The sequence below is a fragment of the Dendrobates tinctorius genome, unplaced genomic scaffold (assembly GCF_039654945.1).
Source record: "Dendrobates tinctorius isolate UK_male_01 unplaced genomic scaffold, ASM3965494v1 ptg000422l, whole genome shotgun sequence".
Taxonomy (NCBI): domain Eukaryota; kingdom Metazoa; phylum Chordata; class Amphibia; order Anura; family Dendrobatidae; genus Dendrobates; species Dendrobates tinctorius.
The window spans coordinates 1,574,429-1,593,857 of record NW_027362086.1 but is presented as its reverse complement, the minus strand read 5'-3'; the positions used below and the strand labels follow the sequence as shown (position 1 = coordinate 1,593,857).

The 19,429-nt window shown below is 42.4% G+C and overlaps 1 protein-coding gene across 1 annotated transcript in view; it reads right to left on the bottom strand.

Annotated features, from left to right (window-relative positions):
- CSRP1 (cysteine and glycine rich protein 1) overlaps nucleotides 1-19,429 on the bottom strand; it is a 347,337-nt gene that overhangs the window by 278,766 nt on the left and 49,142 nt on the right. The window contains exon 3 of the mRNA XM_073564013.1: nucleotides 14,207-14,322. Within this exon, the coding sequence (XP_073420114.1) occupies nucleotides 14,207-14,318 (112 nt within the window). The 5' untranslated portion in view covers nucleotides 14,319-14,322. The remainder of the gene's footprint in view (nucleotides 1-14,206; nucleotides 14,323-19,429) is intronic.

Here is a 19,429-nt window from a genome sequence, read left to right as displayed (position 1 = left end):
AGTTTCTATTATAAAGAAATATATTCCTGTGTTAAGCCAGGATCCAAAACTAAAACAAATTATTGCAGAAAACCAAATCACTTATGTAGCAAAAAAAGCACCCACTTTGCAGGATAAACTATCGCCCAGTCTGTATTTGAATTCCTCGCTGGAAACCAGTGACACCTGGCTGAATCTAAAGGGGTTTTTTAAATGTGGAAATAAGAGATGTACTTGTTGTCAATATGCACATAAAATCAACAAATTTTCCTCATTCCATAGTAACAAAGAATATTCTATTAACAGTTTTTTGAACTGTAATTCCATCTATGTAGTATATTTGATTGACTGTACATTATGTTGTAAACAGTATATAAATTGTACAACGGGAAAATTGAGGAAAAGAATCAGAAGACATATCTCTGATGCTATTAACCCCTCCAGCTTCAATCCATCAGCGGTCTCCAGGCATTTTTCACAACATCATTCTGGAAATTTTGATAGCTTCAGGCTTAAAGCAATAGAGTTAGTAACACGGTCTACCAGAGGGGGCGATAGAAAACGTAAACTACTTAACAGAGAATCTGCTTGGATTTTTACCTTGGAAACTAGGATGCCAATAGGCTTAAATAATAGACAAGATTTAATTAGAATATATTAAAAATCCTAAAATTATGATTCTTATGCTAACAATTATAACCTGCTCTGTCTGAAGTTCATAAATATATGTTTTTTTGAGTAAAAATCATATTATGGAAGTATTGTGGAGGATAACATGAAAAAAATCTCTGTATATATATTCTGTTATATCATGTATTGTAAAATATTTGTAAAATGTTTGGAAAAATTACTGCTAGCGTATTAGCTTCAGTTAGGGTTAACACTTGTTTTTAAATAGTTAATCTTATAGGTGGATGCTCACAAGTGTGATCTATTAACGCTTAGTCAACTATAGCACCACCTATCCAAGGATCTTTTCCTTCATATATCCCAGAAAAATAGCAATGTGTATTATGGCAATGATAAAGGTTTAGCCGAAACGCGTCTTGCCGTACGCTTTACAGCAGTAATTTTTCCCATCTCTGCCTATATTCATAATATGCTGCTATGGATAAAAATTTTTAATCTACATTTGAAATAAAGAAAAAGATTTTTTACGTATTTCAAAACTGGCTCGCTGGATTCATCTCCTTTTTGCATCTATTGTTGGCAAGAGCTCCTGTCATTTATCCGTTGCTGAGAGCCTATACAGTATAGCAGCTTATGGTTTGAACCAACTGGATAAGCTGGCATTTTTTCCTTTTTTTGTTCTATCTGAGTTTCATCAGTGTCACATTCTGGCTCTATAGAGTGCGAGAGGAATGTAGTGCTGTGGGTGAATGTACCAGGGGAATCATCTAGCAGTGGCTGTGCATCAGTGTACTCCATCTCCGATTCATGTTGGACTGGGGAATTCAGAATTTCACTTGATAGCACAGGCATGGCCTGTGAAAAGAGCTTCATGGAGTAATCTGAAGTGTGGGCTGCCGCATCCTTCACTTTTAGTGGGGTGAAGGAGACAATGAAAGGGGTGGTTCCTGACCAGAAGCCTGCACTGATGACTCTGTGCTTGCAGTTTCTGTAACTTCAGAAGAGGAGGCAATAGAGCTGGAGGCTGTTTCGGCAATGTAAGCCAAAACCTGCTTCTGATGCTCTGGCTTTAAAAGCAGTTTACCTAGTCCCAGAAAGGGGAGCCTTAAAGGCCTTCTTGTGCCAGCTGTTGATGCAGGCTCAACATCTCTTGCCTTAGCTGCTATTGTCCTTTTGCCAGAACCAGCCGATGCACCACCACCATCAGTACTAGCTGCACCTCCCTGCTCACGTCCACAGCCTCTTCCACCATACTTCCTCATGCTTGGGAAAATGTACCAAAATTACCAGAAGAGAGATGGTACTGTATGAGGAGCGTACAGCTGTGTAAGGTGTATTAAAAAAATTAAATCTCCATATATATTTTGTTAGTCACAGACCCTTTAACAGTTTGTATTTGACCGTAATCCAACAAGCAGATATACGGTACTGTACAGCTGTATACGTATTTAGTGAAACTAGCAATCTCCGTATATGTATTTATGGAGTGTCACACACACACGCTGACTCTGTATAGATGTGACTGTAATGCAAACAGCAGAAATACAATACTGTTTGCGAATCGGACAGCTCAATACGGTGTATGGAGAAATGGAAATGTCCGTATATGTATTTACAGAGTGTCTCACACACACACACGCTGACTCTGTATAGATGTGACCGTAATCCGAACGGCAGATATACAATACTGTTTGAGAATCGGACAGCTCTATGCGGCGTCTGAATGGAAAATTGTAAATCTCCGTCTTTTTTTAAACGGAGTGACACATGCTGTCTCTGTATAGATTTGACTGTTATCAAACAGCAGATATACGATACTGTTTGAAAAGCAGACAGCTCTATACGGTGTAGGTCTGGAAAAATGGAAAATCTCCTCGGTTTGTTTTTCCAGAGTCACACACAGATAGCTTGTATTTGTTCGTGATACCAGCCGGTACACGGTAGTGTGTGAGGAGCGTAAACCGCTATACGGTGTGTGAAAAAATGAATGCTCGGTAACTGAGCAGAACAAAATAATAAAAGCTGGAGTGCTTTGAAAAAGCAGTTTGAACAGCAGTGTGCACAAAGCAATGCAGCTATCAGGTAGCCTTAAAAGGCAGCCTAATCACCACCAGCGCTGCTGCACACAACAAAAATCCTCCCCTTTCACTGCACACTAACTGTACAGTGAAAAGCGCTAGCAGCAGAAGCTATTTTTTTTTCTTCTTCCCTGCCTAACGCTCTCCCTATTCAGAATCAGCAGCAGCACCTCTCCCTATTCTAAGATCGGCAGAATGTTGTGAGTTCATTTTCCCCTTCATTACTGAGGCCCGAGGAACTCCCTCTTCTGGTAAAGAAAGGTAGTGAGCCTGATGATGATGACTGGCTGAGTGGAGTTACTGACTGGATATAAGGCTGCCGACGCCCTTCTGCCCTGTGGGTGATTTCTCTGTGGGATCCTTGGAGACCAGTCTGAATTCCTGCTCCTCTAAAGCTAAGTTTGATGCTCGGCCTTTTGCATTTGTGCTTTGACTTTGTTTTGCTTTGTTTTTCTGGATTTCTGCCATTCCCTGCTGGGGTGTGCTGAATTCCTTTAGCTCTGTCTTCTGAAAATACCTGAGTGCTGATTTAGTTTTTGAAGCCTAGCTGCTTCAGGGCCTTTTTCATATCAGCTTGTTGGCTTATGTCTTGGATAGGGTTTTGGCAGATTGCAGACAGCAGCCTTCCTGTCCTTTCCTGTCTAGGTAGTTTTGGGCCCTGTCTTTGCTCAGTCTATCTTTCTGTCTGTGTTAGTGTTTTCATCTTGCTTCACCGTCATTATATGTTGGGGGCTGCCTATTGCTTTGGGGTCTGCTCTGGGGCAGTTTAGATTTCCCCTTTCTTTCTTTAGGCCTAGTTATTTCTCCGGCTGTGATCGAGGGGTCTAGGGCATCGTAGGAACCCCCCACGGCTACTGCTAGTTGTGTTGATAGGTTCAGGGGTCTGCAATCTGATAGTTGCCAACTTCTCTGGTTTTCTGCTTTTGCCTCCTACGGTGACTGATTCATAACAGAATCACCCACCATACCGCAGATGCTAGGGTACTCTATAGCAGGAAAGAATTGTAAAAAAAAAAAAAAAGTGTGTATATTTTTTCCTCTATATCTCTGAGGCCGTAGGGGGAATTTTTTTTTCTCTCAATGGAGATAAAGCAATTGTCTGATCGGGTGGAGCAGCTCGCTGCGGAAGTGCGGGGAATTTCCGCCTACCTTGCTCATTCACATGCTGCTGAACCAAAGATTCCTACACCTGATGTATTTTTTGGGGATCGGTCTAAATTTTTGAATTTCAAAAATAATTGTAAATTATTTTTTGCCTTGAAGCCTAACTCGTCAGGGAGCCCCGCGCAGCAGATTAAAATTGTCATCTCTTTGCTGCGTGGCGATCCCCAGGATTGGGCATTTTCTTTGAAACCAGATAATCCTATTCTGACTAATGTGAACGCATTTTTTCAGGCCTTGGGGTTGTTGTATGACGAGCCTAATGCCATTGATCAGGCTGAAAAGACCCTGCTGGCATTGAACTAGGGTTGTGATTCTGCAGAATTGTACTGTCAAAAATTCCGAAAGTGGGCAGTACTTACTACCTGGAATGATAATGCCTTGGCTGCTCTCTTTCGGAAGGGTTTGTCAGAAGCCGTAAAAGATACTATGGTGGGATTTCCTGTTCCCTCTGGTCTTGACGATTCTATGTCATTAGCCATTCAGGTTGATCGGCGTTTGCGCGAACGCAAAGCTGCACGAGAGGTGTTGCCACCTGTTGATCAAATGTCTGAACCTATGCAATGTGATAGAGTTTTTTCCAGAGAGCAGCGTCAGGAGTTCAGAAGGCGTAATAAGTTGTGTTTTTTCTGTGGAGATGCCTCGCATATTATTTCTGTCTGTCCTAAACGAGAGAAACGCTTTGCACACACGTTTTCTGTTGGGGGTGTTCAACCTAAGTTTCTTCTGGCTATTACTCTGATCTGCTCCCTGTCCACATTTTCCGCCAAGGCTTTTGTGGATTCGGGAGCAGCCCTAAACCTAATGGACTTGGATTTTGCTAAACGTTGTGGATTTCCGATGACACCTCTGCAGACGCCTATCCCTTTGAGGGGGATTGATGCTACTCCTTTGGCTAAAAATAAACCTCAGTTTTGGACCCAGGTGGTAATACGGGTCGCCCCAGACCATCAAGAAAATTGCAGATTTTTGGTGTTGCATAATCTGCATGATACTATTGTTCTGGGGTTTCCCTGGTTACAAATTCATAATCCAGTTTTGGATTGGAAATCTGTGTCTGTGGTGAGTTGGGGTTGTCGGTGTGCCTTTAGTGAGGCTCCGGTGTTTTCCACCTCTCCTCAGTCGCATGATGTTCCTGATTATTTGGCGGACTTTTATGATGTATTTAGTGAGAATGAGTCTGCGTCTCTGCCTCCTCATAGGAGTTATGACTGTGCAATTGAACTGAGCCCGGGGTGTAAATTTCCCAAGGGTCGGCTCTTCAATTTATCTGTACCCGAGCACGAGGCTATGCGATCCTATATTAAGGAGGCGTTGGAGAAGGGTCATATTAGACCAACCTCGTCACCCTTAGGTGCCGGTTTTTTTTTTGTAGCCAAAAAGGATGGATCATTAAGACCTTGTATTGATTATCGTGCCCTCAACAAAATTACTGTTAAATATTAGTATCCGTTACCCCTGATTTCTGATCTATTCTCCAGAGTTAAAGGTGCTTGCTGGTTTACCAAGCTTGACCTCAGGGGGGCGTATAATCTTATTCGCATTAAGCATGGGGACGAATGGAAGACGGCGTTTAATACTCCGGAGGGACATTTTGAGTACCTGGTGATGCCTTTTGGGCTCACTAATGCCCCTTCTGTCTTCCAGTGCTTCATGAACGATATTTTCCGAGATTTTGTCGATAAATTTTTGATTATCTATCTGGATGATATTTTGATCTTCTCCAAGGATTGGGATTCTCATGTGGAACATATTCGGACTGTGTTCCGGATCTTGAGGGAGAATTCCCTGTATGTCAAAGGATCTAAATGCCTTTTTGGAGTACAGAGGATTTCTTTTTTGGGATTTATTTTGTCCCCGTCAACTATTGAAATGGACCCGACCAAGGTACAGGCCATTTACGATTGGGTTCAGCCCACTTCTTTGAAGGCCCTCCAGAAGTTTTTGGGTTTTGCTAATTTTTATCGGAAATTTATAGCAAAATTTTCTAGTATTGCCAAGCCATTGACTGATTTGACTAAGAAGGGTGCTGATGTGTTAAATTGGTCTCCGGAGGCTGTTTCTTCCTTTCAGGAGCTGAAGCGAAGATTCACCTCCGCCCTGGTTTTGCAGCAACCTGATGTCTCACTTCCATTCCAGGTAGAGGTGGATGCTTCTGAGATTGGTGCAGGAGCTGTTTTGTCCCAAATGGATCCTGTAACATCTAAAATGAATCCCTGTGCTTTCTTTTCCCGAAAGTTCTCTCCATCTGAACGTAACTATGATGTGGGGAATAGGGAACTGTTGGCCATGAAATGGGCATTTGAGGAGTGGAGACATTGACCACAAGAATTTGATTTACCTAGAGTTGGCTAAGCGCTTGAACCCTAGACAGGCTAGGTGGGCCTTGTTTTTTACACGTTTTGATTTGGTGGTTTCTTTTCTTCCTGGAACGAAGAATGTCAAGGCTGACGCCCTCTCTAGGAGCTTCTTTGCTGATTCTCCTGTGGTGACCAAGCCTGCTACCATCTTAGGCGAAGGGGTAGTTCTTTCTGCCATCTCGCCCGATTTGAGACGTGCTCTGGAAGAGTTCCAGGAGGACAAACCTGAGCGTTGTCCCAGTGGAAAGTTGTATGTTCCTGACCAGTGGAAGAAGAGAGTGATGTCTGAAGTTCATTGCTCTGCTTTGGCTGGTCATCCAGGTATTTTTGGTACTAGAGATCTGGTGAGTCAGTTTTTTTGGTGGCCCTCCTTGTCTCGTGATGTCAGGAATTTTGTGCAGTCCTGTGGGACGTGCTCCCGGTCTAAATCGTGTTCTCGCTCTAGTGGGTTGTTGATGCCTTTGCCTGTCCCCAAGAGGCCATGGACCCATATTTCAATGGATTTCATCTCTGATATGCCTGCCTCTCAAAGGATGACTGTTATTTGGGTGATTTGTGATAGGTTCTCTAAGATGGTTCATCTTGTACCACTCCCTAAGTTGCCGTCTTCCTCTGAGTTGGTGCCCCTGTTTTTACAACAGGTGGTTCGTTTGCACGGGATTCCTGAGAACATTGTATCTGACAGAGGAGTCCAGTTTGTGTCTAGATTTTGGAGAACTTTTTGTTCCAGGCTGGGAATTCAGTTGTCCTTCTCCTCTGCTTTTCACCCTCAGACCAATGGGCAGATAGAGAGAACAAACCAGACCTTGGAGTCATATTTGAGATGCTTTATTTCTGCTGATCAGGATGATTGGGTTTCATTTTTGCCTTTGGCCGAATTTGCTTTAAATAATAGAGCTAGTTCTGCCACTTTGATGTCACCTTTTTTTTGTAACTTTGGGTTTCATCCTCGATTTTCTTCAGGGCAGGTGGAGCCCTCTGCCTGCCCAGGTGTTGACAAGGTGGTGGAGAGAATGCACCAGATCTGGGACCAAGTGGTGGATAAGTTATCTCTCTCCCAGGAAAAGGCCCAGCGGTTTTCCAACCGACATAGGACCATTGGTCCCCAGTTTAAGGTTGGTGATATGGTGTGGTTATCATCAAAAAATATTGCTATGAAGGTGGCTTCTCCTAAGTTTAAGCCTAGATTTATTGGACCTTACAAGATTGTGGAGATTATTAATCCGGTCTCTTTTCGTTTGGCTCTTCCTGTCACATTTAAAATCCATAATGTGTTCCTTAAATCTTTGTTGAAGAGGTTTGTTGAACCTGTTGTTCCGGGGGTGGCACCTCCAGACCCTGTATTGGTTGAAGGTAACATGGAATATGAGGTAGAGAAGGTACTGGATTCCCGTCTGGCTAGATGGAGACTCCAGTATTTGGTTAAGTGGAAGGGTTATGGTCAGGAGGATAATTCCTGGGTCTCTGCCTCTGATATTCATGCCAAAAGATTGGTGCGTGCCTTTCATCGGGCTCACCCTGATCGCCCTGGTGGTGTAGTTGAGGGTTCGGTGACCCCTCCTCAAGGGGGAGGTACTGTTGTGAGTTCATTTTCCCCTTCATTACTGAGGCCCGAGGAACTCCCTCTTCTGGTAAAGAAAGGTAGTGAGCCTGATTATCAAACACCTGAGGCTGATGATGATGACTGGCTGAGTGGAGTTACTGACTGGATATAAGGCTGCCGACGCCCTTCTGCCCTGCGGGTGATTTCTCTGTGGGATCCTTGGAGACCAGTCTGAATTCCTGCTCCTCTAAAGCTAAGTTTGCTGCTCGGCCTTTTGCATTTGTGCTTTGACTTTGTTTTGCTTTGTTTTTCTGGATTTCTGCCATTCCCTGCTGGGGTGTGCTGAATTCCTTTAGCTCTGTCTTCTGAAAATACCTGAGTGCTGATTTAGTTTTTGAAGCCTAGCTGCTTCAGGGCCTTTTTCATATCAGCTTGTTGGCTTATGTCTTGGATAGGGTTTTGGCAGATTGCAGACAGCAGCCTTCCTGTCCTTTCCTGTCTAGGTAGTTTTGGGCCCCGTCTTTGCTCAGTCTATCTTTCTGTCTGTGTTAGTGTTTTCATCTTGCTTCACCGTCATTATATGTTGGGGGCTGCCTATTGCTTTGGGGTCTGCTCTGGGGCAGTTTAGATTTCCCCTTTCTTTCTTTAGGCCTAGTTATTTCTCCGGCTGTGATCGAGGGGTCTAGGGCATCGTAGGAACCCCCCACGGCTACTGCTAGTTGTGTTGATAGTTGATAGGTTCAGGGGTCTGCAATCTAATAGTTGCCAACGTCTCTGGTTTTCTGGACTTAGCTTGTATTTCTGCTTTTGCCTCCTACGGTGACTCATTCATAACAGCAGAAGTAAGATGGCGGTCACGGTCACGGCCTTTCATAGGCACTGTGATGCCACACAAAGCCAGCCAATCACTTGCATGCCCTTTTCTAACATGGTGGGGGCCGCTGCCGACGTAATCGCGTTTCCCACACTGTGCGTCCTTGATGATTGGCAGAGAAGAGGCGCTGGAAGCATTATTTGAAACGCGACTTTGGCGCTCAAGTCGGCGACTTCATGGCCGACCTCACGCTATGGATGGGTTTCGATCGGCGAAACCCAACTTTAGCAAAAGTCAGCGGATTCTGAAATTGGCAGACCCATTTCGCTCAACTCTAACCCCCACACCATCACACCTCCTCCTCCATGCTTCATGATGGGAACCAGGCATGTAAAGTCCATCCGTTCACCTTTTCTGCGTCGACAAAGACACGGTTGTTGGAACCAAAGATCTCAAATTTGGACTCATCAGACCAAAGCACAGATTTCCACTGGTCTAATGTCCATTCCTTATGTTCTTTAGCCCAAACAAGTCTCTTCTGCTTGTTGCCTGTCCTTAGCAGTGGTTTCCTAGCAGCTATTTTACCATGCAGGCCTGCTGCACAAAGTATCCTCTTAATAGTTGTTGTAGAGATGTGTCTGCTGCTAGAACTCTGTGTGGCATTGACCTGGTCTCTAATCTGAGCTGCTGTTAACCTGCGATTTCTGAGGCTGGTGACTCGGATGAACTTATCATGTGCAGCAGAGTTGACTCTTGGTCTTCCTTTCCTGGGGTGGTCCTCATGTGAGCCAGTTTCTTTGTAGCGCTTGATGGTTTTTGCCACTGCACTTGGACACTTTCAAAGTTTTCCCAACTTTTCAGACTGACTGACCTTCATTTCTTAAAGTAATGATGGCCACTCGTTTTTCTTTACTTAGCTGCTTTTTTCTTGCCATAATACGAATTCTAACAGTCTATTCAGTAGGACTATCAGCTGTGTATCCACCAGACTTCTGCACAACACAACTGATGGTCCCAACCCCATTTATAAGGCAAGATATCCCACTTATTAAACCTGACAGGGCACACCTGTGAAGTGAAAACCATTTCCGGTGACTACCTCTTGAAGCTCACCAAGAGAATGCCAAGAGTGTGCAAAGCAGTAATCAAAGCAAAAGGTGGCTATTTTGAAGAACCTAGAATATAAGACATATTTTCAGTTGTTTCACACTTTTTTGTTAATTATATAATTCCACATGTGTTCACAGTTTTGATGCCTTCAGAGTGAATCTACAATTTTCATAGTCATGAAAATAAAGAAAACTCTTTGAATGAGAAGATGTGTCCAAACTTTTGGTCTATACTGTGTATGTATATATATATATATATATACACACTGTATATATATATATATATATATATATATATATATATATATATATATATATATAGCAAATGCTAAGTATACCTTTAATGTATAATTTTATATAAGGTTAGATATGAGCATTTTGTCCATACCCCATTAGCATGAGTCAACAAGACAAAGCATCAGTGACAACCAAGACAATGCATCAAACTATCTATTGTCTCTGAGCTTCTCTTTTAGGTAACTAGTGGAAAAAACTATCCTTGTTTTATGTCAAGAACTTAAAATAAGCCATCATCAAAAAATGTCCTATTGCTTAAATCATGTTATTGTGTTACATGTTTTTTCTAATTATGGCAATGCTTTTTTTTTTATATCATAATAATCCTAATTTCCCTGCCAAGGTTATATCTCATAGATCTGTGAAGTGTGGAAACTCAGTAGCCAAGGATGTTTGAGATACATATTGGCTTCTAATAGACAGATCTCAGCTTGGATTGTAGATGCAGAGGCAATCCTTTAAAATGAGAGCACATACACCCCTGTAGTCGAGACCCAGCCTGAATAAACAAGGAATACATTGAGAGCTATCTCAGTTAAATTCACCATCTAATTTTGAAGCTGAGAATCTAAACGTCAAAGTAAGTACTGGATTGCTTTTTTAGCTGCTAAGAAGCTGGAAAAATTGGTCCTTTGAAATGCCCAGTGGACTCCTTTAGCCACTGTGAAGCAAGTGGACGGAGAGATGGCGGGAGCTGACAGGTTGCAGTAGGGACAGGACATAAATGATGTGCGATCGCCTCCTGTCCCATTTTAAGAGTAGGTAGTTATCGCACCAACAAAGTAAAAATATTTATATATTTTGAAAAATAAAATATTCTTGTGAAAATATGAAATAGTCTTTTCTCTTTTAAGTCCTCCTTGAAAAACAAAATGCAAATATTTGGCATCACCACTTCTGTAATAACCCCAGCAATGAAACTAACTCTTCATTTAGCTCTACCAGCGAACACCATAAAAAGCCAGAATCCATAATAATCCAAGCAGTAAATGGCTCGCTATTTATCTCACCTAGAGTAAGCCACAAAAAAGCCAGAATTACTGTTTTGTGATCATTTTACATAAAAACTTGGAGTAAAAAGCACTTTAATTTTGCCAGGTTGGCTGTAGTTTGAGATATTTAATAATTCATTACAGTAGAAGTCTGGCTGCAAAAAGTCACTTTCAAGGCTTTGTAAGGCTAGTTTCACACTAGCGTTTATGAGCGCAGCGACGGCCTGCGCACGGCCGCCGCTAAGCCCCGCCCCCCTGCCGCGCCCCACCGGTAGCTCCACCCACCGGCGCATGACGCTGCATGCGCCCTGCGTCCCCTATCTTTATCACAGGGGGCGCAGGCCGTGCGCAGTATGCGTTTGGCGGCGCATGCGCCTTTTTGATGGTGCGCCGACGCAACCAAACTGCAGCAGGTTGCGTTTGGCGCAGGTCGGCGCACCGTCAAAAGGACGCATGCGCCGCCAAACGCATACTGCGCACGGCCTGCACCCCCTGTGATAAAGATAGGGGACTCAGGGCGCATGCAGCGTCATGCGCCGGTGGGCGGAGCTACCGGCGGGGCGCGACAGGGGGCGGGGCTTAGGGGCGGCCGTGCGCAGGCCGTCGCTGCGCTCATAAACGCTAGTGTGAAATTAGCCTAAGGCTACAAATTGAAAATGCTAAATAATTATATGTTTTTTTTCATTACCTAAGACACTGTTAAAAAGTCAAAAGACTAAAAGCTATTGCATTTCTTATCATACATAAGTCGAATTGTGGGAATGCATTATTTTCATGGATGAATTATCTCAAAAAACAATTCAGCAAAAGTAATGGGATTTTTTAATTCAGCACCTGAAAAAAAATGTTTTTTGTAGACCTGTGTAATCAATGAATATTTGGTACCATCATGTCCATTATGGCCCAAACTGTAAAACACATGCTAACTAGCTCACGTAGATACCGACAATAGGCAAACTCTAACTGCCCATGCAGGACAACCTGTTGCTGCACGGAGTGTTTACTATTGTGCTCCAATAGACAGGAGATTGGCCCAACTGTCTGACCCTGATAATATAACGTACTAGCTTGGCCCGTGCGAAATTTTCGCAAATTGGTCGTCGGAGGCGCAGGCAATTTCAGCAAAAGCAAGCTGGTCAAATGCAAATGTATTTCATGAGATGAGGAACACAGACAGGTATTTATATATGTAAATTGGTAATACAATAAATTGGTTTGATAAGTAGAGGCCAAAAAATGTCTTCCGGTTGAGGTGCCACCTGCAGGTTATTGTGTCTTTCTGCAGGTTTATGAAAATGACTGTTTAAACTGTATTTATTGATAAAATCATGAATGTGTGGTTTGTTTGGCTCTTTTCTTGCTGAAGGGAGCAAGTTTAACTTTAAAATGGTGTATCATTTGTGTGTGTGGGGCAAAATGATCAAAAAAAGAGCAGTGCATGTATACAAATGTGTTTGCATATGTGACTCACCTGCAGTGAAGTGTGCTATCCTCCAATGTGCCTGAAATAGGCTGGGCAAGCACTTGAGTAAGCTGGAAAGACCCCAAGGCAAATGTTTGGAATTGTTTATAATGTGTGTAAGCAGCTTTGCGGTAGTGTGTTTTGGGGTAGTGTGCTGCCACCTGCAGGTAATTTGACCTTTCAAATGGTGTATCATTTGTTTGTGTGGGTGGAGAATGAACAAAGCAAGTGTGCAATTCAATAGGCAGTGCATGTTTACAAATGAGTTTGCATATGTGCCTCACCTGCAGTGAAGTAGTGTGCAATCCTCCAATTTGGCTAAAATAGCCTGGGCAAGCAGTTCCGCAAGCTGGAAAGCCTCTAAGGTAAATGTTTGGATTTTTTGTGATGTCTGTAAGCAGCTTTGTGGTAGTGTGCTTTGGGGTACTCTGGTGCCATCTGCAGGTCATATTTCCTTACTGCAGTTTTATGAAAATTTATGTTTAAACTGTATTTTGTGATCAAATTGTGGATGTGTGGTTTGTTTGGCTATTTTCTTGCTGAAGGGGGCAAGTTTACCTTTCAAATGGTGTATCATTTGTATGTGTGGGTGCAGTATGAACGGAGATACAAAGGAATCACCGAAAAACAGTGTTTAGAAATAATAGAATAGATTGCTGCAGGGAGTGTTTGCCAATGTAACAATAGACAGGAGAGCGACATAACTGTCTGACCCTGATTGTATTCCAAAACTGAGTTACCTAGAATAACTATACATACAGTATAATGCAACTCGCTATACTGCTGTTGGTGGAATACAGTATTAGGTAGGAGAGTGGCACAACTGCAGAACACTCCCAATAGCTGATCATGCTGATACAGACAATAGGACCAAGATTTGCCACCAATATTGAGTGTCTGCATCTACTTTACCATCTTGAATGATAGGCTACATTTTAGCCCGCCATTAACAAGACCACCAGCAGCTATCACAGTCAGCTGTTTATTTTCAGGTGTTATTCCCTCCATCCAATACCAGTGATTAAACTGTGGTTTGATACCACTGAGTTTACTTTTTTAACAATTAAAAATTTAAATAAATAAGGCACAGATATTTTAATGGTTTCTATTAAAAGTTAAATTGTATGCACTTTTCTCCAATTGGATCAGTCGGTGAAAGTTTATAAGATATCTTTGGAGAAATTTTGTTCATCAACATGCAGTGAATTATTTTTTGCATAACACAATCATATTTTTTATTTATTAATTTTTTGGGCCTTTTCAATAGGAGGTGCCATGCTTTTCACTGCAGCGGTCACTACACATTGAACGGAGCTGTTCTTTACAGTCCTGCTTCAAGATTACTTAATTTACCCAATGTAGCGTTCGTTCATATAAGAAGTCCTGTCAAACCCTTTAATAAAGGTTTCTAAGAGAGTGTGAGTGTTTATTGTGATTGCAAACCTGTTTCTTATTAATTATAGTGTAAAATCATTTTCACTTCACGAATAAATTTTGATCAGAACAGAATCTCCAGGGTGTCGGCTCACTTTAAGTATGGTAAGAAAAAGTTACACTTTAATAATCTTAGTAATTTTCTTATTTGAGAAAATCTATGGTATTCTACTCATTGTAACATAAATGTCGTAAATTCAAAACTTGTATTACTGCAATAATTTTTATTATAATGTACAAAAGGAAACATTTTTATAGAAAAATGCGAATCCAGTTTTGATCTCTGTCATTTGACTTCTATTCTAAAAAGAAAATTATATATAGGAATATAAAAGAAAACAACTTACTGCACAAGAAGCAAGATTTGTGGAAACTTCCACCTTCACATTGTACTTCCTCTGCAAAGTAGACAGATGTATTGCACACTGAACATTTCTTTCCTCCACCCCAGTTAGGCATTTTTCTGTAAGAAATATAATTGATAACATTATAATATTTAGTGATACAATGTTACTTAAATCTTGCATACAACAATTCATACATACTGTTCCATTTGACAATATAGGGAAAAACTAAAAAAAAAAAATTCTTACTATATAAAAAGCAATCAAACACAAAAATATAGATGTTTGATGTAACCATAATACCATTTTGCACGGCATTTAGCATAAAAGTCAGTGATTATTCCCTGCTTAACAACTCCTTTTGAATGGCCATAATGCCATGTAAAATTAATGAAAAGGATACTCATATCCTGACTTTTCATACTTAGCACTTAATCCTCTACCAGTCTCCTGGTATCAACAGCTAGCAGGGGCAAGTAAACAAGAAACACTAGTGTTTATTAGAGTTGAGCGAAACAGGTCGGTCAGATTCAAAAGTCGCCGAATTTCACCATAGCGTAAGGTCGGCCATGTGGTCGGCGACCCGAGCGCCAAAGTCGGATTCCACAGAATGCTTACAGAATGAGCAAGGACGTACACTGTGGGCAACGAGATGACATATGCAGCGTCCGGGGAGAGAGAGAGAGAAGAGAGAGAGAGATTTTGCGCACTTTAAAAAAGCGGTCCGGCATGAAGGTGTCCTCCACTCCCTGCCGTCTTTGCCTCATCATTGACATGCATTGGGTTTCATGTTTCAGTCGGACCTCCGACTTTTCCAGATAGTCGGCCGATTCCGTTCGACTCGACTTTTGAGAAAGTCGGGTTTCATGAAACCCGACTCAACCCTAAAAAAGGCAAAGTCGCTCATCTCTAGTGTTTATACAATGCTCTTCAATTCCTTACTTTGTTCTCTGGCTCTAAATGGGGGGCTTGATCTTGTGGGAGTTGCTTTGCCTGTAACAAATGTACTGATTCCTTATTACATAAATTGCACAACCTAAGCTATAATTCATCTCCACATGGACTCACTGCACATACAACAATGTGAAAAATGTCTGCCGCCTCCTAATTTCCTGTTCTTTTGAATATTTGTCACATTTAAATATTTTAGATCAACAAACAAATGTAAACATTAGACAAAGATAACAGAAGAAAACACAAAATGCGTTTTTTAAATTAATCCAAACCTACAGGGCCCTGTGTGAAAAGTGATTGCCCTCACCCCTTAACCCCTTTCTGCCATATGGAATATCCCGTCCATGTGCCCTGGGACTTAATTCCCAGGGATGGGATAGTAGGTCATAGTGATCAGCGGCGCCCACATGGTGAGCGCCGCTGATCACGGCCTGGTGTCAGCTGATTATCACAGCTGACACCCGGCACTATGTGTCAGGGGCGGTCACGGACCACCCCTGACATGTTAACCCCTGGCACACTGCGATCAAACATGATCGCGGTGTACCAGGGGTTTAGGGAAGCATCGGGAGGGAGGGGACTCCCTCCATGCTTCCCTGAGACCCCCACAGCAGCGCAATGTGCAGCGCTGCTGCGGGGGTTTCCTTCCCTGCAGGTCCCTGAATCCAAAATGGCGGCGGGGACCTTCTGGGGCCTGCAGGGAGCCGGCTTCCTCAGTGCCTGTGATGTGAGAGATCAGCGATCTGTCACATGACAGTTATGTCCCCCCTGGGACATTGTAATAAAGTTAAAAAAAAGTGTAAAAATAATTTATAAAAAAAAAAATCGCTAACTAAATTTAAAAAAAAAATATTCCCTAATAAATTCATTTTTTGGAAATAAAAAAAATAAATAAGTACACATTTGGTATCGCCACATCCGTAATGACCCGCCCTATAAAACAGTCCCATTTGTTAACCCCGTTAGCGAACCCCTTAAAAAATAAAAAACAAATCAAAAGATAAAGCTTTACCATCATACCAGAACTAGAAGGCGAGCACCATCACAATAATCCACACATCCGAACCATCATACATGTATAAAAGAGACGCAGCCGGCAATGCAACTGTTTTACTCTTTGGTGCACATTCATGGAAAATAAGCTAATCCACATTGCAAAAAATAGTAGAAAAGAATGGCACTCACCGGGTAGTGTAGTCAAGGCTTTATTGTAAAAGCATATCAGCGGGAGAACGGGTGCAAAAAGGAGATAGCAACGACGATAGTTTCGTGCTGCAAAGGCTCTTCCACAGGTTACATAGGGCTAGGGTTAGGGTTAGGGATAGGGCTGAGATTAGGGTTAGGGGTGTGTTGGGGTTAGGGCTGGAGTTAGAATTGGGGGGTTTCCACTGTTTGGGCACATCAGGTGCTCTCCAAACGCAACATGGCATCTGATCTCAATTCCAGCCAATTCTGCGCTGAAAAAGTCAAATGGTGCTCTGCCATGTGCCCAAACAGTATTTTAACCCCAAATATGGGGTATCAGCCTACTTAGGTCAAATTAGACAACAACTTTTGGGGTCCAATTTCTCCTGTTACCCTTGGGAAAATAAAAAATTGGGGACTAAAAGATCATGTTTGTGGAAAAAAATTTGATTTTTTTATTTTCACACCCGTGCGTTAAATACTTCTGTGAAGCACTGGGGGGTTCAAAGTGCTCACCACACATCTAAATAAGCTCCTTAGGGGGTCTAATTTCCAAGATGGGGTCACTTGTGGGGGTTTTCACTGTTTAGGTACATCAGAGGCTCTCCAAAGGCAACATGACACCCGCATACCATTCCATCAAAGTCTGCATTCCAAAACGTCACTACTTCCCTTCCGAGCCCAGACGTGTGCCCATACATAGTTTTCTCCCACATATGGGGTATCAGTGTACTCAGGACAAATTGGACAACAACTTTTGGGGTCCAATTTCTCCTGTTGCCATTGGGAAAATAAAAAAATTGGGGACTAAAAAATCAAGTTTGTGGTAAAAATATGATTTTTTTATTTCCACGCCCGGGCGTTATAAACTTCTGTGAAGGCCTTTGAGCTTCAAAGTGCTCACCACACATCAAGATAAGTTCTTTGGGGAGTCTAGTTTCCAAAATGGTGTCATTTGTGGGGGGTTTCCACTGTTTAGGTACATCAGGGGCTTTCCAAATGCGGCATGGTGTCCAATCCCAATTCCAGCCCAAAAAGGCAAATGGCGCTGCTTCCCTTCCGAGCTCTGCCATGCGCCCAAATAGTCATTTACACCCACATATGGGGTATTAGCGTACTCAGGACAAATTGCACAATAACTTTTAAGGTCCTGTTACCCTTGGGAAAACAAAAATTGGGGGTGAAAAGATTGTTTTTGTGGAAAAATATGATTTTTTAATTGTACAGCTGTACGTTATAAACTTCTGTGAAGCCCTTGTGGGTTCAAAGGTCTCACCACATATCTAGATAAGTTCCTTGGGGTTCTAGTTTCCAATATGGGGTTACTTGTGGGGGGTTTCCACTGTTTAGGTACGTCAGGGGCTCTCCAAATGTGACATGGCGTCCAATCTGAATTCCTGCCAATTTTGCATTGAAAAAGTCAAACGTCGCTCCTTCCCTTCTGAGCTCTGCCATGCGCCAAAACAGTGGTTCCTCCCCACATATCAGGTATCAGCGTACTCAGGACAAATTGCACAATAACTTTTGCAGTCCAATTTCTCCTGTTACCCTTGGAAAAATAAAAAAAATTGGACCTGAAGTAATCTTTTTGTGAAAAAAGTTAAATGTTCATTTTTTTTAAACATTCAAAAAATTCCTGTGAAGCACCTGAAGGGTTAATAAACTTCTTGAATATGGTTTTGAGCACCTTGAGGGGTGCAGTTTTTAGAGGGGTGTCACTTTTGGGTATTTTCTATCATATAGACCCCTCAAAGTGACTTCAAATGTGATGTGGTCCGTAAAAATAAAATGGTGTTGCAAAAATGAGAAATCGCTGGTCAACTTTTAACCCTTATAACTACCTAACAAAAAAAAAATTTTGGTTCCAAAATTTGCTGATGTAAACTAAACATATGTGAAATGTTATTTATTAAGTTTTTTGTGTGCCATAGCTCTGTGATTTCAGGGCATAAAAATTCAAAGTTGGAAAATTGTGAAATTTTCAACATTTTCGCCAAATTTCCATTTTTTTCACAAATAAACGCAAGTTATTTGAATGAAATTTTACCACTAACATGAAGAACAATATGTCATGAGAAAACATTGTCAGAATCAGTGGGGTCCATGGAAGTGTTTGAGTTATTACCTCATAAAGGGACAGTGGTCAGAATTGTAAAAATTGGCCCGGTCATGAACGTGCAAACCACCCTTGGGGGGTTAAGGGGTTAAAACATAAATTAACTGTGGTTAATTGGGAAGCTGAGTACAAATTCCCTAGCCTGATTACTGCCACATCAGTTCTCAATCAGGAAATCACTTAAATAAGACCTGCCTGACAAATTGAAGAAGACTAATAGATGTTTAAAAGCTAGACATCATGCCGCGATCCAAAGAAATTCTCGAACACACGAGGAATAAAGCAGCATCAGGAGGATTATCGAGCTGGAGGGAGATGTTTCTATAGGTTCAGTCCTGAACATTTAATCTGATCCTATCCTGAAAAATTAGGAAGTCCATTGGGGAGGCTACCCAGGGCAAGGATTACTGTATTTTTCAGACTAGAAGACGCACTGGACCATAAGACGCACCCAAAGTTTTCAGAAGGAAAATAGGGAAATAACATTAATGTGTCAAATTGGGGTCAGTCTCACAGTCCGAACTCAGCTTACCGGGGATCAGCAGTGCTGGTGAAGTGTGGTCACAGGGGGTGTTCGGTGGTCAAGCGATATGACTCCCATCCCAGGCTGGTGCACATGGTTCAGCAGCGCTCTGCGGTGCAAGAGCTGCACCGACATCTTGTGAAAGCCTGCACATCCATTGCTGCAATGTGGTAGCCTCCGGGAAAATGTCCACTGGGGGCGTCGCATGCTCAGATTGAGATCTCATCCTGAATTCTCGGGGGACGAGATCTCATTGCCGAGATCTCAGTCTGAACATGCGGCAGCCATTTTCCCGGAGGCCATCTCATCACAGCAATGAATGTGCGGGGCCTTTGGGCTTTCACAAGATGCTGGCGGAGCACCCGCACCGCAGAGCACTGCCGAACCTGCCTCAACAGCCTCGGAGGGGATTGTGATATTCGCCCTGCAGCTTCGGACCATCACAGAA